Genomic DNA, 24,244 nt, shown 5'->3' on the forward strand with positions numbered 1-24,244 from the left:
AGTTGATAGCAGTAACAAATTTATTATCGAAGTGAGTCAGTTGCTTTAGAGATTTGGGGACAGATAATTTTAATGAGTGTGTAAGGCAAAACAAATCAAGTCCTTTTCTTAGATTAGGGACTTAATTTGGCTTGAATGGTGCCCTCTGCTTTGAAATAGCTGAGTTTGACACGTACCTGGAACACAACTGACTTGGCTGGCTTTTACACAATCCTCAAAGCACTATTTAATTTACTTTGTTCGTGCTTTCTTTGTTTTTGAGTGACCTACCTCCATAGCCATGTGTCCACATTCCAACTGCTGCCACTCTAAATTTCTACCAGTCTAGCTGGGTTTGGAGGCTGGCTCCCTGACAGTGTAGGTGCTGATTTTTTTATAATGGAAAACAACTTTGCAGCCTATTTGTTCTGTCAAGCATTGCACACCATTTATCCCAGCGGTGCCAATCCCTTCAGCCCTGCAGGCCAGAGAAGTGGTTCAGGGTCAGTTCATAGGCAGATCCAGTCCTTGGGTACAATCCAGCATGCCTGGCTAGGGCTTGATCTGGTGTGTGGGGCCAGCTGGGCCATGACCCAGTCTGGCACACAGGGATGGCCCGGCAAAGAACCCCAACTCTAGCTCCAAGCCCCATCCGCTGGCCTGAAGAGCTTTGAAATCTGGCAGTGGAGGTCCCAATATTAATTGCTGCCACTCACTCACTGTCAAATTTCTGGACCTGTGGGGAGCCCTGCAGGTTGGATCTGGCCTGCTGGCTGGAGGTTGAGCACCACTTCTTTAGCATAAAGCAGAGGTTTTCAACCTTTTTTAATCTAAGTACCCCCGGCGGCCAATAAACAGGGATGTGGGGGGCGGTGATTGGCAGTCCCTCCGAGTTGAGGATGAATCCGTCAGGCTTGATGGGTCCTCAGGTGACTGAGGAGCCCAATTCTGCATACACACATTCTTCAGCAATGGGGGCATGTTGTTGTGCAGGGGGGTAGCGCACAGCCAGATGCCAAACAAGGGGGTAGCATGCAGCCAGGAGGCGGAAGAGTGTGCAACCAAGTGGCGGGGGGTGGGGGAGATGGTGCACAGCAGGACGCTGAGTGAGGAGGCAGGAACGGAGTGCCGCAGCCTCCCAGGAGCAGGGCAGGGTGGGGAAGGTCACTGGGCAGTGGCGCCCCTCTGTGGGCAGGGAAGCTCACCAGGCTGGTGTGTGGCAGTGGCAGTGGCAGCCACTGCATGCAAACTTCCCTGCCCTGCAGAGGGGCAACACTGCCCTCACCCCACCCTGGCCCTACTTCTGGGAGGCGGCAGCGCTCCATTCCCACCTGCCCGTGTGTACCCCCCAGGACCAGTCCAAGTACCCCCAGGGGTATGTGTACCCCTGGTGGTCAACCCCTGGCATAAAGAAATGGAGCAAGTGGCTTGAGGCTTTCATGCCATATTTCTTACTCAGTGTTGGTGTATACTTAAAAAGCAAGTAAAGTTTTGCATACAGGGCTTTTTTGGCCTGCCAGACTCAGTAACTGTTACACTTACACAGCTTGTGTTTTGTTAAGGGAGTCTGGAAACTAATAGGCTACATTTGCTTGTGTGCACAGCAGCCTTCTCTAAGTTCAGAAGCCTTGGAGTTCATTCATCATTTCTGAGCAAGAATTAAATAAAGGCCATGGACAGGTATTCATTTCTAGTGGTAAAAAGTTCACATAAATTCTTACTTCTAGGAAAATAGCCCAGGATTTGGAACATGTGTGTGTTTATGCCCCCTGGCTGAAGAGCTACACAAGTATGCAGGCTCTTAGGAGAGCCCACTGACTTGACAGCCTGCCAATTTTCCTGATTGAGAAGATACTGTGTGACACGTGGTGTCCTCAACACTTGAGAGAAGCATTCAGCCATTCAAGTTAGTGTGGGAGGAAGGAGGTCTTCTTGGTAGGAAGTGATCTAACTTTTTGTGGGAAAAACAGTTCTCTTTTGCAAGAAACCCCTTGAACAGCTGTATACTCTCTTTTTGTGCCAGCTACTTTAAAATGATTAGCCAAGCTACATTTGTTATAGCAGGAATAGAAAATGGTGTAAGAAAAATAGTCTTTGGGGAAAAAGTAGAGCACTACTAATATGCAGTTAAATTGAAACTATGGCAGAACAGATAAACAAGATAGTGCTTTATTATTAACACCTTCCTACTACAGTAGTGTTCAGATACCCTAGTCAGCTCATTATTACTGGCTGTGTACAAACATAAAATGAAAGTGGCTTTCCCAAAAGAGCTTTTGATGGGAGCATGATATAACACACAGGTGCCAAATACAGCAGCATGGGGGAGAAAAAATTGGTAATAGCCAGTAATGATTGACTTTTATAGAAAGTGTACAATTTTGAGAGTTATTACTTTATATCTTTTTCAAATTGTATAAATGAACAAAAAAAGTTATGAACTGTCTCTAGTAAGCCATCTGTCTAGCTGCTGGCAGTGTGCGAAGCAGGCCCTATTCAATTCAGATTTGGCCCAAATCAGGGATAGTGATTCTCTTCATTGTTTCAGATCACTGTCCCTGATTCGATTTGGCTGAATCTGAACCTAAAGATTCAATGCTGATTCAGAGGATCAGCGATTCAAACATAGGCCCAGCTTTAAACGTTTTTTCTACATACCTCAAGGCACCAGTGCGGCTTGTGGATGCTGGGGTGCATGAAGCGTCCCACAGGAGTGTGGGGGGCCCTCTACATGCTCAGTGGCAAAACCGGAAGTGGACTGGAAGTACTTCTAGTCCACTTCCAGGCCCACTGGGGAGCACACTGGGGGGCCCTCCACACCCCCCCAGCTTGGCGATTAGCCGCAGGTGGATCCCAGGTGCCCCCCCAGACCCAGGAGACACCAGCCACCGAGCCGGGGGGATATGGGGGGGCCCCCAGTGTGCTCCCTGGCAGACCCAGAAGTGGACGTGAAGTGCTTCTGGTCTACTTCCGGGTCTACTGCCAAGTGTGCTGGAGAACACCCTGCACTTCTGTGGGACACTGCGTGCGCCCCAGCATCACAGCATTCATAAACTGCCTGTTACCTAGAGGTATATGGAAAAAACATTTAAAGCTGTGTCTATGTCCGAATCTCTCTGAATAGATTTGAAGAGTTCCGATTCGATTCAGGGAGATTAAAGGATCCTCTGATTCGATTCAGAGTCAGAGATTAGGCCACCAAATCGGGCTGAATCTCCACCGAATTGAATCAGGGACTAAAGCTTTGCACAGCCCTACTAGCTGCTTTCATTAGACAGTGTAGTTTAAACACCAGTGACAGGGAGGTTATAAATTGGTGTTTGGATAATGCCAAAATCCGGTTCTGAAAAATGCAGTCCATCATGTCTAAAAGGAGATTCCCAATACATTTCAACTTATTTTTACCAATGCATTCGATACTTTATCTTACAAACTTAAGAGCACATTTGGAATATTCTGTATGGAGCTGGATACCAAGTTTAGAAATGGATATTCAAAATCTCAAAGAAACACATTGAAAGTTTGCAAGGATTAATTGAGGATTAAGTCAGTTTTATTAGGAAGGACTTCAAGCACTTGTGTATGTTCAGCCAAAAGGAAAACAAAACAGGGGAAGGACTTGTTTACAGTGTGTGTGTGTGCATGCATGCATGCTCGCTCCTATAAGCATTTAAGAGTCTTGGCAGGGGTCTCGACAGAAGGAAAAGACATGATGTGAACTGTGGAGCTGCTGGGACTTTTCTTCAAATACTGCCATATAACAAGGAATAGGTACTAGAAGAGGTGACTGGAGCAGGTAATAGACCTGGAAGACAAGAACAGGTATTCAGTTGTTGCCTTTAAAAAATGCCAAATGCACCTTTGATAAATCATTTATTAAAAATCTGTATATTTGTTATGGAGAATATTGAACTACTAAAGCAGTTATATCCTGCTCTAAGTACAGGACATAACTGTAGTAGCTCAGCCACTACTGTGAAAACTGTTCCCAGGTGGACTTCTAAATTGTAACTACTGAACTGTAAGTAGATGTACTGGAACAGCCAAAAAGTGTGGATGTCCAGTTAAGTTGTAAGGAGGTGAATAGATACACCTAAGTTTCTTTCTGTTCATAAGCATCTCTTTTCCAGCCTGTGTGCAGAGGATATATATGCAGTATACAAATTTGCATTTTAAAGGCAGGAGCATTAGATGCGTGCATATCTGAACTAAAATTAGGGTTATTAACGGGTTCAAATGAGTTTATTCTGTTTAAGCTCCAAGTGTCAATTGTATTCTGTTTCATGTCAAAAGACTTTGTTGACTGAGGAAATCCCAAACTGTAATATACCTGAGTGAAATGGCATTCAGTGTCCAGCAGGAAAGGCTGCCAAACTAAATGGGCCCTGAAACAGGAATTTCACAAGTAGTGCACAGATTAGGAATCCAGGAGAAGCTAAAAGGGAGAACCAAAGGGTCAGAAAGTAGTTTTGGCTATTGAAAGAGAGGCCAGCTTGAGCAGAGAGGTAGTTCAGGAACAGTTGAAAGGCAGGTGGGGAAGGAGAGTAGGAGGATCTGGAAAGGTGTTCCAGCCCAAAAGTGTTCAGTGAAGCTTTGGAGAAGTCTTCAGAGATTACTGGGCCTTTTGAGGGGCTTTCACCCAACACTGCATTAACAGTTTTGTGCATTAATGTTAATGCAGGGCCTCTGTCTTTTAGTGAAATTAATAGTATAATGTGAGCATTGACAGACAAAATGTCTCCTCAAGTCTTTGAACTGTCCTGACATAGAATGGAATATCATTCACTTTGTAAAAGTGGTTGAGGAACAGTCTCTTTTGCACCATTGCAGTTTAGTCCCAGCAAATAATCTGAATCACAGTACTGATTAGAAGAAATATTTTGTGTGATGTTTGTGCTCTGGACTAGCCTGGGGACTAAGTCTGAGGTGTGCATACTGTTAAATCCAGACTGGGGTATCTGAGCTAGATTCCATGGCATCTTGTTTAAATCATTTCTATATGCTAAACAACTGAGTTTAAAATACCTCATGTGCAATGAAAACTTGTAATGCATATCTCATATAAAAGTATTACATAAATATGTTTTATATTTTTAAAAGAGCTATTGTAGTATTATAATCTATGCAAAATTACTAATTTCTTGCAGAGAGAGCTTCTTTTAGGAGCCTGAACCTTCATGCTGAGTCTGTTAAAGGGTTCAATATGGGCCGTGCAATCAGTACAGGTAGTCTGGCTGGCTGTACAATTAACAGACTGGCAGTCCGACCTTTGTCAGTTGAGGCTGAAATTCTGAAGAGACTGTCCTGTTCTGAGCTCTCACTTTTCCAACCACTTCCTGGCTGTTCTAAAGAGAAAAATGAGAAAACTTCCTGGGAGGAAAGACCTAAAGCCATGAGCAAATCATTTCATGATCTGAGTCAGAGCCAAGTCTCTATCTTCCCCCAGCGAAAAAACGTTATAGCTACTATGGATTCCTCCCCAAAGAAAATAGAGATGTTATTGGGAAGAGTCTTCCAGCAGACGCCAATATCTGATACTGGATCAGTATCAGGAGCAATAAAGCTGAACAAGTAAGAATGCCTTTTACTTCCCAAAAATATATTTTTATGCAATAAATCTACATTTAACATCACTTTTCTTTTATTCCATATTAGTATTTACACCATTATTTTATTATGTTGACACTCCTTTCTCCCTTCCCCCTTCTCACCGCCTTTGCTTTTCTTTCCCCTTCCCCTTTAGTTCCAAATCTCATGCAGGTTTAAATAGAAGTCTTGAAAGGAGGAAAAATGAATCAGACTCATCATCCATCGAAGATACTGGTCAAGCCTATGTTGTAGGTCAGCACAAAAAAGTATTATTTTTGTACTTGCTAACTAAAATCCGGAATATTTTCTGCTGCAAAGTGTAAACACTCAGGCTAACAAATTGCTTTGATATTCTTTTAAGGTACTGTATGCAGTTGGCTTACATTGCTTTTACATATGGATTTCCCCCTTTTTAAAATAAAAATATAATCATGAATCAAAAAATTCCTCCTCCTCAAAGCAATAAACATTTCAGCAAATATGCTGGATGGGGCTTCACAACTTGAACACCATTTAACTACTTTTGCTATTTATAAAGAGTAGGAAGGAATAGGTAGGGCTTGTTTCCTGGCAGCAGGATCAGCACAGAAGCAGTATAAGCACACCCAAAGAATGTCCCTGGAGTTAGAATAATGTTATGAGTGTCTTGTAATGCATGGCTGTGCAACTTCTTAGGGCTGGGAGCTACAGCAGCAGGAGTCATAGATTCCTCTCACCTCCCAAGCTGCAAGATCTCCCAGCACTGTGTGGGTAGGCAGACCTCCCAGCTACTGCACCAAGAGCTCCCCCTATATACATAACTCCTTGATTGAGGGCTCCCCCTGCATTGCAGGCTACACTGTGCTGCACTGCACTGCCCCTTGGAAAGAAGGGAGGGGGAGCCTAGAGCACCCAGCTGTGACAACTATGAGGGGAGCAGCAGCTCGGGGGAGCTTTCTTTGGAGTTTGGGGCGGGTGCCAAGTTAACCGTTTGTGGGCTACATGCAGTCTAGCCACTACTTGAACAGCCTTGCCCTGTTGTACTGCGTCGTAACTTCGCATTTAGGTGTTCCCACTATCTTTGTTAAGCTAGGTAACGCGAAGTCTGAGTGACTGAGATTCTTCAGTATAAAAAAATAACCTCATACAACAGTTGATGTGCACACATCATATATGCCTTCTGGCAGTATAGACAACTCTGTCTTGTATTTGCATACACATGCATGCTCATACTTACGAGACAAAGACTGTGCTTCCTCAGCACTACAAAAAGAAAAGGCTGCCAACAACTGAGCTAAAGAACTCAATTTCTTGAGAAGGTAGAAGTGTCCTATGAGTATGTGTGGACCAGCAACTAGAGGACATTATCACGTGGTCACTCGTACCTGCCTAGGCTATGACTCTGCAAAGGATTGAGGCCACAAATGTTTTGCACAGAATTACAATAACTTCACTGGGCATTATATAATAACTGTTTTCTTGGCCTAATCTTTTCCAGATGGAGATTAAATGAAATGTGTTAAAAAAAGATAAATCTTAGTCATAATTACAGCTCCATGACTACTTCCATTTAAAAGTCTAAAATATTTTATTCCATGTCTCAGCACTATCTTCTTGAAATGAATCATTCCAAAGATATCTATTTCTTTACAGAAACCTACTTGAATACCAATATTTAGCTGAGGTTCTTTAAGTAGATGCGATATCTTTTATTAGACCAACTGAGTAGCTGGAAAAAATTTCTTGGCAAGCTTTCAGGCACAGTCACCCTTCTGGGTATAAATCAGTGGGATTCTATCATAGTGCAGTGTTGCTGATCAAGAATTACAGAGAGCAAAAACTTATATTTATCTCTAATAGTTATATTTATATCCCAGGTATTAGCATCAATAGTTCTGGAAATCCTGCATCATCAGCACCATTGAAACAAAATGGTAGGTTTGTAAATAATTTGCACTGAGTTCAGTTTTTGTTACTGTTTAACCCACTCTTAAAGTGGTCTTGCAGTTTATTGATACTACCCTTTTATTTCGCTTTCGCACCTGTTCCAAATGTCATCACAAGACAGATAACAAGACAAGTAAACCCCACTTTTAAGAATAACTTTAATAAAGTTGTAGGGCCTTCCAATTTTGTCAGGCTAAAACAATGCAGCATATGTAAAGAAAAAAATTAATCCAAGAAAGGATCATTTTTATAGATATTTCTAGCATTTGTGTTTCATTAAAACATTTAAAGTCTGGGAGTAGTAATAAACATTCTGGAAGCTATAATCTAGTTAGTATATCATATGAAGTAATGCAATTTTTCCCTCCTCATATTTACCCCTTGTGCTAATATTAAATACATTCAATTCTGTACTTACAGACTTGTTCTGTGGAGTTGTTTTGTAAATTTAGCATATTTTCACTGGATGGTCAGACTTATAAGTTGCCCTGATAGCTGTGGACTTTCCTTATACATATTAGCTTTTATTTGTAACAATAAATTGAACCTACTAATCATTAGCACCTAATAACTATATTACATTTCAACATTTAACTAATATTTAAGCAATTACAGTAGCTTGATGTTCAGTTAAAAAATATAACAGTGTTTTAGGTTCCAGAAAGATATTGAATGTTCTTAATGTTGCTTGCCTGTCACTTCTTAAGAAAAAGTGTACCTGCTTTGGAAGTGTAGAAAATGCCAAAGCTAACTAAAATGTGTTGAGGTCCTTTTCTGTTGTGTGAAGTTTTATTTTTTGTTTGAGCATCTGCTAAATGACCACATGGACAGAAACCTTGCAACTTGACAGCGAAAGGCTTAAGATGGATTTAAACTACAGAGTTATTTATATTTTGGTATTCCGCATATACAAAATTGATCTCCTATCTCAAAATATTTTGTGCTGAACAGAAAATCTGGCATTCAGTTAATAAACAATTGCAGGCATTTGCCAGAGCATCTTGGTTTGAAACATTTTTCACCTTCATAAATGTACTTACAGAAGCTGGAAGTTGAAATGTTTTCTCCTTTTCCTGCATTATACATGCTCCAGAGTTATCAGAGGACTTCTGGCAAGCAGGGTTCTTTTTGTCTTTTTTTAATGCTGTATTTGCAAAGAATAGCCAACAATACATACTGTAAGCTGCAAGTTTCTTCTGAAGTCCTTCACACATATAACACCCCGCCCCCAGAATTTCCCATGTGTGCATTTCCCTGATGTAGGAAAGCACTAATGTCTGGGGTTTAACTTTTTAAGTATAGTCTTAAATCAGTAATTCTAAACCAGGATGCTGCAGCATCCTGGAATGCCTTACAATCCTTTCAGGGCCCCTCTACATATGCAGGTAAAGGTGTGATGGGATCTAATGCACAATTCATACAGTTGTGCCTCCTGCCATGCAACACATGCATGGCAGGCAGCGCGATTATGAGATTGCGCATTAGATCGCATCAAACCTTATTGTCAGTGCAGGGGGAGCCCAAACCCAGGCTCCCCCTGCACCATTAAGAAGCAAGATCCCATGACTGGGAGCTCCATGCACTCCAGCTGAGGGGTTTCCAGCCACAGGAATGCCCCATACACCTGTGGGGCTACAGGATCACTGCTGCGGGGATCCCCTCACCTAGGGGTATGGGATTGCTGCAGTCCTTCCCAGGGCCAGAGGACTGCTCAGTCCTCTGGCCTGTGGGTCCCCATATTCCTGGGTTGAGGCAATCATCCCTGCAGCAATCCTTTGGCCCTTACAGGGTTTCCCTGCATCCCTGGGGCAGGAAATCCTCCAGCCTGTTGGTTTCCCTCACCCTGGAGCCGTAGGGATTGCAGCAGCCTCGAACCCCAAGGGCCAGAGGTTTTATGCACCTCCAAACCCTGGGGATAATGGCTGCCACAATCCCTAGGGCCTAGGGGTTTTATGCTGGGCTTGGTGCATCACTGTGGCTGGGAGCCCCATCAGGTGAACTCTTTATGGCATGATAACTACTTTGCATGTGTAACTGGTCTCCAGGTAAAAGCACAGTTAACCAGTTAATCGGGTAATGCCTGTAAAGGCCTCAGGGGTGTTGCAGACTACCATGCAGTGTTAGCACTGTTTGGTGTACAAGCATGATTCACAGAATAAACCCAGAGATTTCAAATAGGAATCCAGAGCATTAAAAGCACTATGACTTCTTTTGCTCTTTCTGAGTTCTTTGCAAACAGAATTGCTGTGTTATTTTTCTGTAGTCAAAAATCAAAAACAAACTGAAAACTAACATTTTCCAACGGATGTCTTTAGTCTAAAACCTTTGAAAACCACTGGCTTAAGTCCCTCCTTATTCAGCAAAGCACATAAGGACATGCTGACTTGTCACACTTTGCTGACTTGAGACTAACAAGTTGCAAAATTAGAGGGCAGGTTGTGACCCCCAAATAGTAATTCCTAAAGAATTTTTAGGATGAGACAAAGATATCTGAATCACTTTTTAGTTGGGAGTGAGCACTATATGGACATTTCATCCTGGGGACTATTTGGAGAAAATAGGTTGTGTTTGGGGTACCAACTTTGAAGGTGACCTTTTGAGCTATAGGAAGAACATTTTAGTATTAATACAGTGGTTTGAAGATCAGTTTAAAGGCTGTGATATATCATTTTGTGACAGTCTAGTTCCTTTCTTGTCATCCAATAGATTGTCTACGAACAAGTCAGTCCTCAGCATCCTCACCAGAAAGGGAGATCACCTTGGTGAATCTGAAAAAAGATGAAAAATACGGTTTAGGTAAGTTGATATCATCATTTATACCCCATAGTTTCTAAATACAAGAAACCAGAAGTGAAATAGTTTCTCTCACTGTTTCTTTTTTTTTTTTTTTTTTTTAACTGAGGAATCCTGGTCAGGGGGCGGCAGCCTGGGCCAGTGGATTGGTCTTTGGACCTGAAATTTGGGGCTAGGGCTCTGTTCCTGGTTCTGAATAACTGGGAGATCTTGGACAATTCTTTGCCTCTTTTTCCCCATATGCAAAATGAAGATAAAGATAATGTATCTGCCTTTCTAAAGCAATGTTAATATCTCCATAAGAGTTTCATTTAGTTTTTAATTCTATAGATCTATAATCTACTAACAGAAATCTCAATGCTGTTCGCAATCTAAAGAGAAAAAAGTTGTTCTATAACTGGGGCTTTCAGGTTTGGTCTGTGTTCAAGTGACACAGATGGCTGTGAGATTTTTAAAAACTATGCAGAAATCATTCTGAGCCAACTTTCTACTATGTAGCATAATATTTCATTAGAGAAGGAGCTTTTATTTGCACGTTGAAGCACAGGACTAGGAAAAAAAGATGTGGATTTCATTCCCTGCTCTGCCACTGACTTAGGTGTGTTTGGTCAACTTTTTCCTTTATAATATTTTCATACCAGTCCCACATGTGTAAAGTCCCTTTTTATGTCCCTTTGAACATTGCTCTGTACGTTTAAAGCAATACCAGCAACTGCTTTCAAACAGGAAAATACTAATGTGAAATATGATATATTTGAGCCTTAAACTTGAAGCCTGCCAGAGAGTGAGAGATGGAGTGGGGAAGAGAGAGAGAGAGAAGATTGGTGTGTATCCACTATTGCTGCTCTGAGATGCATAAAGGATACCTGAAAAATGAGAGAAGATCAAGATTAGTGTTCCTAAAATTTAACTAGGGTGGTCCTTTGCAGATCAGGTCTTTCAGTCTTGACTAAGGGAGTTGGGTGTTGCATTTTTGAGAGAGGGAGTTTCCTCAAAATGTTGTTCAGACTTTTCAATTAATAAGTATTAACCAACCAAGCAACACTTGAAGTTTTAAATAAATGAAAAGGTCACCCACTGAATGAATGTGTTTTATCTCTAAATACCAGTTCTACAAGTTTTCCCATCACCCCAGAAAAGCTAATTTGATCAGATCTGAATTTCTTAAATAAAACTCAAGCAGAGAAGAAAAGTTTATTGAAATAATGTTAAGCCTTTATCATGCACATGGCAATCTCTCCCTTTTGAATGTCACTTTTAAATTCACATGCGTTATTCAAGTGCTCTTGGAAAGCTTGAATAGTAAGTCTTTGGTATCAAATGCATGGTACAAGCGTGTAATGCATGGAATTACTTTTGATTGATATCTCTGTGTGTGTTTGTTGTTTTTTAAATAGGTTTTCAGATAGTTGGTGGGGAGAAGGCTGGAAAACTTGATCTAGGAATTTTTATTCATTCAATTATTCCTGGAGGGCCAGCTGACTTGGAGGGGTCTTTAAAACCAGGTAAAATTATGTAATTAGAGATGATTGTACTCTAGTAACAGATTGGGAAATGCCTTTACTATATATTTACCTAGGTATTTGCCATCCTCATTTGATGACTACTATTTTGTTTCAAATAATTCCATAGCTCCATTTCTGTCTCTAAAAAGTGAACCTAATATTGTCCGAGTGACACCCAGATTACTATAATGAAAAAAATTGTTTATGTTGAATACCAATTTTATAACTCAGTATATGTAGTTTGTCCACTTGACTATACTGTATGTAGTCAGTTTCCCACATCTGGTCTATTCAGTTTCCCCTATTTGTATTTCACTGAGTCGTAGGGAAAATAGAAATGCTTATAAAATATAGAAAAATGTGGCTGCACATTGAAAATGGACTATGTTTCAGTTTGCCAGTTTGCCAATTTAATTTTATTGGCCAAATAATTTGGCATTCAGTGTCAACAAAATGAGAAACAAAAATAAATTCAGAGCTTTGTGCGGAGTTATAACCTTGCAACCTCATTAAATTCTGGAAGTGGTAATACCGAGTGGTTTGTATCTGAATATATCCCCTTCTGTAGGACATCGGCTGATATCTGTGAACAGTGTGAGTTTAGAAGGTGCCAGCCACCATGCAGCATTAGAGATTCTAGAGAATGTTCCTGAAGACGTGACACTTGTTATCTCTCAGCCAAAGGACAAACTTTCCAAAGGTATTTTAAAAAACAAAACCTTAAGCTAACACACTTTGTATTACTTTCTCCCCTTCCCACTATAATACAGAAGAATATGATTTCCTCCCTCGTCCTCAAACTTCCCACAGTTTTGCAAATTGTGGCAGATTACCATCTGAATACATGAGTAGGATTTCCTCAAGCTTGAATTGTCAATGCAAGAAACACTCCAGTTTAAATGCTTCAGAACTAGATTATGTAAGAAATAGGTTGTTGTATTTAACTTTCAGCAGTTGCTCTTATTTCAGTGATTGAAGAGTACTCTGTTTTATGCACATTGGAAATGCATGATGATGATTTAAATATCTGAAAGTTAACATTTCTGTATATTAATTGTTAAATAAAATTTTCATTCTTAGTGTTATCTAGCCCCATACATCTTGCCAGTGGAACAAGAAGTTTTTTAAGAAGGCCTTCATCAACGCAGGACAATGAGGCAGAATCGTCTTCAGAGGAACACAATAGGTCACAAGGTCACCAAAGGCCTATCTCAGGGATTTCAGCTGGATTATCTGGAGGCAAAAGGGATGGAAGCCTGAGCTCCCAGGACTCCAGGACTGAAAGTGCCAGCCTGTCTCAGAGCCAAATGAATGGCTTCTTTGGCAACCACATGAGTGACAGAGCACAGCAGGAGCTGCAGCATTGCCATGATTCTCAATCTATCCATGCCAAAACCAATGAGAAAATGAAAATCTCTACTGACAGTAACAGAGCAAATATAAAAAAGCCTGGTAATCTGGAAAATGTGGAGTATTCTGACCGGGGGGATTCTGACATGGATGAAGCAACTTATTCCAGTAGTCAGGAACAACAAGCAGCTAAAAAGGCACAGTCCATTTCTATTAAGTGTTTGAAAACATTCACACACATGTAACTAAACAGACTGCCCTTGATCATGGTGTGTTCCAGGAGTGAGAAAGGGAGGGATTGCATTTTCCACTCTAATGGCTACTGCATGTTTACTAACATTTAAGTACAGGTTTTCAAAAACTAACTCCCTTCATGCTTAAAATGTATGAAAGATAAGGAAATGGAGAAATAACCATTGTCTGTTTTATAAGAAACAGTTTACTATTAAATCTTTCTCATAATTAGGAGATTTTTTCCAAAATACCTGGACAAATGAACTCCTGAAGTTTCAAACAGTTTAGAAGGGCCTTAGCTGCATTAATAGAGGACTTTTCTGCTTAACCTCAGCATGACGCCACTTGAGCCTTTTTAAGACCAATTAACTGCCATTGTATGTGTGGCAGAGATTCTCAGTTGCTTTCAAAAGAAAATCTGCTTTCAACCCCAAATATGAAATTTGGCCATATAGCCTAATGGTCATCAACATGGTTAGACATTTCCTTATTTACCAGATTAATTGCTGTCTTCCTGGATTAGGGGAAAGCAACAGTGATATATATGGAATTAGCAGGCAGGCTAGTTGGAGAAGAGGGTTTTTGTAGGATATGGTTAAGAATAATATATTTGTCCAATCAGCAGTAGAAGCCTTCTGTTGAAGTTAAGGGTGTTCCACCAAATTAGTCCAACAGAAGATCTGGCCCAGTGTGTTCTTGTGATGATGATTCCTTCTTTTTAAGGACCCAGTACATGTAGGTATAGTGGCCTAAAACAAAATACTATAGGGGGGCACTGATAGAGATTTTGGAGGCCCATGCCGATAGATAATTTTTAAGCAGGCATATCGGCCAATACCAATCCGATTTCTGATACTGCTATGTCCGGCTGGTAAGTCTATTGTGAAATGGGAGGGAGGAGGGAAGGGGCATAGGGGGTGCAGATCAATGTCCACCGTGGTGAGGGGGTGGAGCTGGGATAAGTGCTGCCCAGCTCCTGCCGCTCGTTCAGAAGGGCACAGAAACAGGGGGAATATGTCCCTAGATCTGCGCAGGGTGGGCTGCAGCTGTGGGCTGGGGCTGGGGCCAGGAGCCACGCAACACTTGGGGGGGTGGCAATAGCACTGGGAGTGGGCTACATCGGGGGGGCTTCAGCCACCCCAAATTTCATCATAGACCCCTCCCAGTGCCGCCACTGCCCGCCCCAAGAACAGCGCAGCCCCTGGCCTCAGTCCGCAGCTGCAGCCCACCCTGCCTGCCCCACGCAGATCTAGAGGCACCACCCTCTCCCCACCCATGCCTCCCGGATGAGCAGTGGGAGCCACTGGATGAGTGGGCAAGTGCCAAACGAGCCACCAGACAAGCAGCTCCCAAATGAGAGGTGCACAGTTCCCCGCCGCTGCCTTCACCCCCCCAGACAAGCCCTGGCTTCATCCTGTACCCGTCCTGCCCTGGCTGGGCAGCCCCAGCCCCACTCTCCCTCAGTGCTGGGGATGTAGATCTGCCCTGCCATGTCTCTCCTACCCCCCCCCACTTCCATCACAACAGACTTACCAGGTGCATACAGCTCTTCATGCTGCTGGGCTGTGCTCCTCGATGCCTGCATGCTGCAGCTGTGCACACGCACAGGCATGTATCAGCCAGATTATCAACCACTTCAGGCTGATTTCCGATATAGTCAATTTTCTTTAAATTGGTGCCGATGTGATTATTGGACTGATGTATTGGACTGATATCACCTCTAAAGTGCTGTTATGGGTCAAGTCCATCACAGAGTTAAGCTCTCTTGCAGTAAATGTAATGGCAGCAGCGCTAAACTGCAAGCTCAATTAATCTATTTTGTTATGAAGTCCTTCCCTATTTGCACCCCTTTCTGCTCTCGCTCTCTCTCTCTCTCTCCTTCCCTCCCTCTCTCTCCCCCCCCATAAATGCACAGTAAGGTCCTTGTTATTATTTTCTGTGCTAACAGGGAATTATTATTTTCTTGTCTTTTTTTTCCTTTTTGTAAAGGATTCTTCCTCAACGAATACAGCAAACAAAATGAATTCTAAAAAGCTTTCTGCAACTCCTCTTAAACCTGGAGATATCTTTGAGGTCGAACTAGCCAAAAAAGATAACGGCTTGGGAATAAGTGTCACGGTACTGTTTGACAAGGTTTTTAGATGTTTTCTCTTTTTTCTCTACTCCCAGCAACCTGTTAAATTACTAAATTACAGGGAAGCAAAGTATTTTAAAAGGCCTCTGTCAAGTACCTGCTTATAGATATTTCATCTCTCTGAAACTAGAAGACACACATTTTTCATATCCCTTTTCTTGTCATTTTCCATATAGCAAATAGTGTTGCTATTACTTGTCTCAAGCCCTATTTATGGACTGGGGCAGTATTATACTCTAAAAACTTTACAACACAAAGAAAACAGTCCCTGATCAAATTGCTTGCAATCTAAATGCAAAACAAACCACCTGGGGAGTGGTACAGGAGGAGGTGAAACATGTATGGTGAACAGTAGTCTTAGCACACCAGCAGCCTAACTCTTGTCAAACATTTTGAAGGAGTCCCAGAAAAGGAAGGCTTTAAGGAGCTCAAGTGAAAGAAGATAACAGGGAATTTCTGCAGCTGTGGTTGTCATGGGAGAAAGCACAAAGATGCTTGAATGAAAAATTAGCAAGCAAGCAATGGAGGGCTGGCTTCATGGGCTTCTCAGAGCTGATCTCACATTGATGCATGAGAGAGTGGTGCAGTAGATAGGCTGTGAAGGACCTTGAATGCAAAGGCAAGTAATGGTTGGAGCTTAATAAGCAGGCCAAGTTCAGTCCTGACCAACCAAACTAGTGGAAAACTACTGAACCTAGTGGAATTATATGGGACTAATTTTGGCCCAGGTTATTTTTGCCTTACTTGTGCACTAGCAACATTATTTCAAAACAGCTCTACAAACAGTCCCTGTCATGTATTCTGTGGTTTTCCTCTGCTGGTTAAAAAGCAGAGGAGCATAAAATATTTTATCTAAGTGAGGACTGGCTGAAGTTTTGTTTTGTTTTGCGGTGTATTTTTTATGTTTATGGCAAGACAATAAGGAGATTGACCATATATTCTTTTAATTTTACACATGGCATACCAAACTTTTATAACTGTTGGAAGTTACTCAAATTTTGGGTATAACCTACTAGACAGGGGCACTTCAAAGGCAGAAATGAATACACTATATCTGTAGTACTCAGTGTGTGTTTCTGTAGGTCAGAGAAAGTTTTTGTCCCTAGACAATTTAACATTAAAAGATTAGCTGATCTATCTCCATATTCTCCAAGCAGTTTAAATGCAAACAAGAGTGTAAATGCTGATAATGGTGAGCAGATATTTAACTGTAGAGCAGAACAGATGATTTCAATACCTGTTTGATGTATTACAAATATAGACATTTTCCTGATCTAGTGTTAACACTACACTTTAGATGGGCTGTTGTCTTTCAAGTGTAGCAAGTTTTAATGTATCCTTTAATGAAGGTGAGAGTAAAATCAAACTCTCCCCTTTTTAAAGCCCAAATACAATCTTATGTGCACCTTTATTAACTATCACTGGAACAATTTTTGTTCTTCTGAAACAATCAATTATCATAATGAGTGCTCTGCACTCACAAACAGTAGCTATAAACAATGTTCTATTCTTAATCATTTTAAGCAGCAGTGCTAGCTGGTTTCTAGTGGGAGGTGGGAACTTAGTGTTAACAGTGTTAACAGTGAGGAAATATTTCTTTTAGGGTCCATGGTCTGGATTACTGGTCAATTAGATTTCATAAACTGTCTATACGAATTATAAATTAAAATATGTTCCAAATCTAAAGAAATGGAACAGCTATCCCTAGACAACTATATCTAGTGATAGCTTGCTTCACTGTTACTGGCAAATAGAAGTGTAAATTATACATGGGTAAAATGAAAATGTAGCCACTGACTTGTTGCCACCCTGCTCTATCCATACTTTGATTCTATAAAATTTGTCAAAAGTCATCAGTACAAGGACTTAGCCTGAAGGTTTAACTAGCGGTAGGTTTCTCTTACTTCCATTTTCTGCCTCCAGCCTTATCCTTGCACTGCTCTAGAAATTGCTGTAAAGCTTTAAATTGGTTTGAAGTAATTCCAGAATAAACAGTTGTATCAGTCTCTTTAGGGGCACAGGTTGAAATGATTTCTGACCTAACTGCTCGTCCTTTAAACCTATGAGGGGATCTTTGAGATGTTTTCAGAGTATGTGGTGTGTCCATGTGCACCAGATAAGAAGGTTGAGTTCCTCAAAATAATTTCCATTTGAAGCTTAAGCAAATTTTAAGCCTTCAGTTTTGGTACCTCTTAGCTGAATACATTTTGTCTTGCACACAGCTTTCCATAACCTGAGAGGAAAGGAATACTTCATACTCAGTGCTTTACTGAGATAGATTAACTTAGGACATTGCATGTATGCATCCTGGCTGACGATGCATGTGCCCAAAGTCTTGGCAGATGTACATGTGCACACAGATCTTGGCACCTAATAACTTGCATAAACATTCTTCATATTTCTGTGTGAAGGATGTTTGTTTTAACTGGCAGCATTTGTATTTTTGTGCTTGATAGTTGTAGTACCCCATTGTCCTCTGCTTGCACTTGTATACTTGCATGGATCTCAAAATGTTGCTTTATACAAAATTGTGATTTCAACAGTTTAGCTGTTGCTTTTACTTGCCAACGGCCTGAACTGCTTCCTCAGTGTAAGGATTGTTAACCTTTCTTGAACAGAGATTTTACTGAATTGTTTAAATATTAAAATGTTTATACGTTCCCTGTTTGTTTTTCATTTAGGGTGGTGTAAATACCAGCGTAAGACATGGTGGCATTTATGTGAAGGCTATTATTCCTAAAGGGGCAGCAGAAACAGATGGCAGAATTCAGAAAGGTACATGTTTTGTTCTTTCCACAAGCGTGCTTAACCACAAATAATAGTCAAATTAAATCAACCTAATTTTCTGTAGACCTTTGTGGCAACATTGTGATATAGCAAGAGAAAAAGTACCCCAGAATTCTCCTGACTGCTTGGTGACTTCCTGTTCATTCTCCATGTGCTCATATCCACATTTATCAGTAAGGGAAACAGCTACCTGTCTGAATTTCTGCTGTAGCACTCATCACCTTAGTATGTCTACCTCAGATGGCCCGGTTGGGAGGATTATTTGGTTGATCTTCGCAATGGCACTCTGAAGACATAAAAAGCTAATAAATACCAAGTCTTAAACTTGACAACTGGTGCTGTGGAAAAGGCAGTAAGAACCTAAGACAAAGTGTGAGGCTGTTGCAGCTGTGATAGTAAATGCTGAAGCTCCTGTGATGAAAACCAATTACAAAACATGTTGTAGTCAATGTTTCATTCAAATGCATTGTGCTTTAATGGAGCATGTTGTTCTGATAATGCCCGGAGGAAGGAGAAAAGGGCTTTGTGTTGCTAGTGATCTCCTTGCTTGACATACCGAGTAACTCAGTACAGAAAATCCATGTGACTGCTATGATTATTCTTGTTCTTAAGCTAGTCCTTATTTTCCAGTGAAGTGAGGAGTGCCAGTGTTAGGCTAACAGGGGTGTAGGTTTTAGCCGTGTTGGTCTAAGGACATAGGCAGACAAGGTTCCTTGGGTGAATTTGATATTTTTTATTAGACCAACCCAAATGGTTGGAGAATAGTTATTAAGCAAGCTTTCGGGTTCAAAAACCCTTCGTCAGGCTAAGGAAGTTTCAGCAGTTGGCGTGCACTCTTCCTGGATGGGATGGAATGAAAAGTAAAGAAGCCAGGGGCTGGGCTGGGGAATCCATTGCCAGGCAGATTATAATAAGGCTTTTTTTTCTATATGCTTCAGATTTCTCAGGGAAGCATTGCTCTGATTACTTAAAACTAATTTAGATTTAGAATTATTACATAACACTGTAGTTAGAAAAAAGCCTTATTCAAGCATGATTCAAGCTTATAAAAATCCTTATTTCAATACATGGGGCTTTGGCATGAGTTTAGCAAGTCAGGCCCTGAGGATAGCCATGTCACCCTGTCAGTGGCTGCCTGGTGCCTGCCTTACTCGCTCACCCTGACCTCTCAGGTGCCCACTCCTGCCAGGTGCTGTCTCTTCTGCCATGCCTTGATGTTAAAATAAAGTGAGGAGGTGGCCCTCGGGAGTCATTGAGCTCAGGATATTCTTCCAGCCCCAGTTCTCCTCAGGCTCAGCTTGGCCTGCTCAAGTTGGAGCGCTGGCCCTCAGTGCAGCACTTGGCCCTTCAGGCCTTAAATCATTTTCTGGGCTTCAGCCTTCTGGCATTGACCCCCTTACTCTGGTTGTGCCCCTCAGCCCTGGTTCACTTCCCCAGACCTTGGCTCCTAGGCCCCTCAGCCCTGCTCTTGCCCCTCTCTGACTCTGGGCCTGCTCTCACAGTCCTTGGGGCTTTGGGCTCCCTCTCATCCTCTGTCCCCTTAAAATCTGAGCACTCACCCACAGTCTCCTGACCCTCAGTTTTCAGTCTAGTTCTTCAGCAAAGTGGCAGTGCCTCTCTAAGCTCTCCCCGCAGTCTCCAAGCCTCTCCTCATCGCCGCTTCTGGTCCTCCGGTTTCACACACAAACACAGGTCTAAGCAAAACTTCTTCCATACTACAATCCTTCCCCAGCCTGGGTCTGTGTCACACCATAACAAGCATGATAACAAATAAACACATAACCAAAATAACTTTGCTTCTGTGCATGGTGCCATGGTCCTGCCCCTTATGAAGCTTGTAGCTGACCCACTACCTCCCCACCAGGCCTGGCAATCATAGCTCTCATTGTGTTTCCTGCACCTGGGGCAAGCAGCAATTTTTCTGAAAGTGTGCTCCACTCCTAATGGTTCCTTGAGAGCCTTGGATCTAGCTGGTTGTGGCTTCCACCTCTTCATTATTGGGGTAGGGGGCCCATTACAGCAAGTGGCTGCCTTCATTCAACAAGAAAAACAAACAAGTCGCTGTAATGTATCGCAGTGAATTAAAAGGGTGCTGTGTGTAAATGATTTTTTGTTGTGTTCTTCCCTTCCTTTTAAATCAGTCATTATTTATCTTTAGGTGACCGTGTGCTCTCTGTTAATGGGACTAGTTTGGAAGGAGCAACCCATAAACAAGCTGTGGAAACACTGAGAAACACTGGGCAGGTAAAAAAATCTTCTCCTGTCTTTAGCTTCTGAATTTAATGTCAGTAAAAGTGCAGTAGACAGCAGTGATGGAAGGAACCTCTCCACATTTACGTAGGGATGTTATTATAACACAGGCTGTAGGTCCTTTAATCTTGAAGGTCCCCCATGCATTTCCTTCCCCTCCCCCCACGTTGTTGATCAGCTGAGGGGCCCCAATAGCTCTGCTGATTGGTGCTGACCAGCTGGGCAGCAAAAACCGTGCCATATTTAAAACAGTGGTTTTCATCTGCCTGCCAATCAGGAGCGAGCAGAGGGTCCCCTCCGCCAACAGGCAGGGGGGATGCATACAGGAGAACCTGCAAGATTAAAGGAGCCAATACACCACCCACTTTCACAATGAATTCGGTAGGGCCCTATCCATTGGTATCCGTTTACTCCAACAAAAGTGTCATTTAAATCAATGGCAGTATTTCTAGCACAAAGCTGTTGTTTCTTGTATTAGCAGTTGAACCAGACATTAGCTATCTAAGCCTAACAAATTAATAGTGCATATACAAGTAGTGCATCTCTGCAGTGCCAACATGCCACAAACACACACGTCATAAAAAATCTTTTCATACAAACTTCTGTGTAGCAGTACCAGATTGTGAATTATGTGGTCAGTAATATTTTTTTAAGTTTCACACTTCATTGGAAAAGGTCTTTAATTATTTTTGCAGCTGGCTGTCTGGGTGATATACCAGTCTGTTTCTCTGTTGTTTGACATTTAACATTTACAGTGTTTAAAATTAATTAATAATTACTTTTATTAATCCAGAGATTGTTGCTGTAGAATTTAATTACCTAAGTGAATCAGAAGATAACCCATATTCCAAAATGCATAATCTTTGTGAGTAGGGCTAACTAACTTAAATGTACTACATCTCTGCAGGTAGTACAGCTGTTGTTGGAAAAGGGACAGCTTCCTGTGGCCAAAGTCCATGCGCCAGTTACACCCCAATGCACTCCTCCCAGTCAGGCGGGACACAGTGACTCCCTGGATAAGTCAGCAGCAAAAACTGCGGATACCAAAGACTACAACTTTGTTACCGAAGGTCAGGCCACATAGGAAAACTGTCTGAACTTTAAATCATTCCCCTAATTTTCTGAATTACCTCAGCCAGGTGACCATAAAATTAAAGAGATCCCAGAAATTATCACAGAATAATGCAGATTTTTTTTCTGTTCTTAAATAATTCTTTTGAGGGTACTTCAGTGACAGATTTCATCAGCATTTTTTATAGTTTCTACTCTTACTGTTCATTGTCTTATTCAAATGCTGCCACCTGCAGTGTAAGACTGTTGCTTCCTCTAGTAGATCATTGGCCAGTCTCCCGACTAGTCATCCTGCTCTGTTACTTCCTCTCACTTTTAGTAGGGGTATAGTACTGTAACAGCATTCCTGAATTTCTTCTCAGCCTTCCCAAATAATCATATTTTGGAGTGAGCCTGGTGTCCTCTATGGCAGTGGTTTTGAACTTTTTTTCATTTGCGGACCCCTAAAGAATTTCAAATGGAGGTACAGACCCCTTTGGAAATTTTGAATGGAAGTGCAGACCCCTTTGAATTGTAAATGTGGGTAGTCACATACTTTTGATAAGTCATCTTTTGCGGACCCCTTAAACATAGTCTGCAGACCCCCAGGGGTCCACAGACCACAGGTTAAAAACCACTGCTCTATACTGTCACCATTCTCAAAACAATGAGGATGATTAAGCATTGAAACAGGCTATATAGAGAAGTTGTGGCATATTCTTAAATAATCCTAGATATTTTCAAGAGCAGGGTAGACAGACACATGGCTGGGATGGTTTAGTCTGAGGTGATCCTGCCAGGAGCAGGGGGCTGAGCTAAAACAACCTCAGCTTTGGTTCTGATTGCAGTTACTGAATGTATAGTCAGTAGGAAGTAAAGGAGTAATCCCTTATATCTGTTTGTTTCACAGACAATACGTTTGAGGTAAAGGTGCTGAAGAACAGTTCAGGCCTGGGATTCAGTTTTTGCCATGAAGACCTTACACCAGACCAGTTAGGCTCAAGCATAGTAAGGGTTAAAAAGCTTTTCCCTGGACAGCCTGCTGCTGAAAGTGGGAAGATTGAAACTGGGGATGTCATCCTGAAAGTAAATGGAGCGTCATTAAAAGGACTATCCCAGCAGGTTTGAGCTCCCTATTGTCTTGTTTGTCACTAGTAAAATTTGCTTTGTGGAACTCTTGCAAGTAGGATCTGTCTGATATTAAGTTAACTCTGCCTGTAGGAAGTCATCTCAGCTCTCAGAGGAACATTCCCTGAAGTATCTCTCCTCCTGTGCAGGCCACCCCCTGGTATACTCCCAGAAATTGATACTTCTTTATTGGTAAGGTCTAAAGCTTTTGATACTTGGGCTTTTAAGTTTTGCTTATTCAATGTGCCAAACAAGTAAATGAACAAGTGTGCAAGTGACATCTTTTTTTAGAAGGTAGCATGTAAGCTTGGCAAGTACATGAATACAGAAGTTTGAGAAGGATTGAGCAAATGAATTGGTGAAACCTTCTGTATTTACTGATTCATATACCCCATTCATGGGATTATCAATCCTTGATCTTGGTAAAATAGTCCTTGATCTTCCAGTGGTACAGCACCCTAAGGATTAAACTAATAGGAAGTGGGTAGAGACAGATCTTCCCCTGGTGTGAACTGCCATACCTTTTGGGGATAAAATTAAAATGTTCCCCAACATCCCTCCAAAAAGTCCTCTCATTCAGGATATAGTGGGAAAATCTTTGACAACTATTGCACTTTAACCATAGAAAGGTACAACAAAAGCTGTGTTAACTGGCACTTTATTAGCCGGAAAACTCTATTAACTGGCACCCGAGGTGTTACCAGATTTGCCCATTACTTTGGGGTGTGCTCATTTATTAGGGATACGTTTCTAGGGTCTTGGTAATTCTGTGTTGTTTGTGTTTCTATACGGAGCTGTATATCTCCCTTCTGCAAGTCCTCACCCCCCAATGGAGCTATCTTGCAGGACTCAGTTTCAATGGGGCTGGGTTCCTCCAGTCCCCAAATCAGTCATACACACAAACACACACAGATTAACGTGACACGCCTGACCCGACTGGGTTGATCAGCATGGTCAGGCTGACACCCTCATATGCCAAGAATCAGTTCATCAGAGCGACAATAAACTACAGTCAGACACAAGCACACAGGTAAACAGAATCCCTCTGAATCTGGCTGGGTGTCCAGCTGACACCCTCATGGGATAGAATTCAGTTCTTAAGGGCACGTCTGAGTCAAACTGGGTCAATCAGCCTGTACAGGCTGATCCCCTTATGTGTTTCAAACTCAGCACGTCCCAATCTTTGGCCTCTTGATGAGCAGACCCCACAGTATTTTGGGGCTTCACAGGGATCTTTAGCTTAGGTAAAAGAAGCGTTGCTGCAGAGCACGTGAGGAAGGAGGAGTAGAGAAGGAAAAATATACCCAGTTACTACCAGTTTGACTATAAAAGTTATTTATTGCTAAGTATATGAAATATATAATGGTACTAGTAGTAATAGATATGCAAAAGAAAAACAAACACAAACAATTACAGTATTACCCTGGTTTCACTAAGTATTTGGAGAAACTTAGCTGAAGCTTAACTAATACAGTTCAGGTTCAGAAATTTATGCCTAGAGAGAAAAGAGAGAGAGTGC

At 41.8% G+C, this 24,244-nt stretch overlaps 1 protein-coding gene across 10 annotated transcripts in view; it reads left to right on the forward strand.

Moving 5' to 3' along the window:
• PTPN13 (protein tyrosine phosphatase non-receptor type 13) overlaps nt 1–24,244 on the forward strand; it is a 234,938-nt gene that overhangs the window by 176,098 nt on the left and 34,596 nt on the right. For 4 of the 10 annotated variants that reach the window (XM_014600565.3, XM_019488152.2, XM_059722262.1 and 1 more), the window contains 13 exons: nt 5,127–5,550; nt 5,723–5,820; nt 7,425–7,481; nt 10,201–10,290; nt 11,685–11,792; nt 12,361–12,492; nt 12,873–13,339; nt 15,366–15,509; nt 18,192–18,285; nt 20,456–20,541; nt 21,455–21,617; nt 22,508–22,719; nt 22,819–22,917. In XM_014600565.3, coding sequence (XP_014456051.1) covers nt 5,127–5,550; nt 5,723–5,820; nt 7,425–7,481; nt 10,201–10,290; nt 11,685–11,792; nt 12,361–12,492; nt 12,873–13,339; nt 15,366–15,509; nt 18,192–18,285; nt 20,456–20,541; nt 21,455–21,617; nt 22,508–22,719; nt 22,819–22,917 — 2,174 coding nt within the window. The remainder of the gene's footprint in view (nt 1–5,126; nt 5,551–5,722; nt 5,821–7,424; nt 7,482–10,200; nt 10,291–11,684; nt 11,793–12,360; nt 12,493–12,872; nt 13,340–15,365; nt 15,510–18,191; nt 18,286–20,455; nt 20,542–21,454; nt 21,618–22,507; nt 22,720–22,818; nt 22,918–24,244) is intronic. The other 6 variants (XM_059722263.1, XM_059722268.1, XM_059722265.1 and 3 more) reach the window with 4 other exon arrangements.

Source organism: Alligator mississippiensis, chromosome 2 (genome assembly GCF_030867095.1).
Source record: "Alligator mississippiensis isolate rAllMis1 chromosome 2, rAllMis1, whole genome shotgun sequence".
NCBI classification, from domain to species: Eukaryota; Metazoa; Chordata; order Crocodylia; family Alligatoridae; genus Alligator; species Alligator mississippiensis.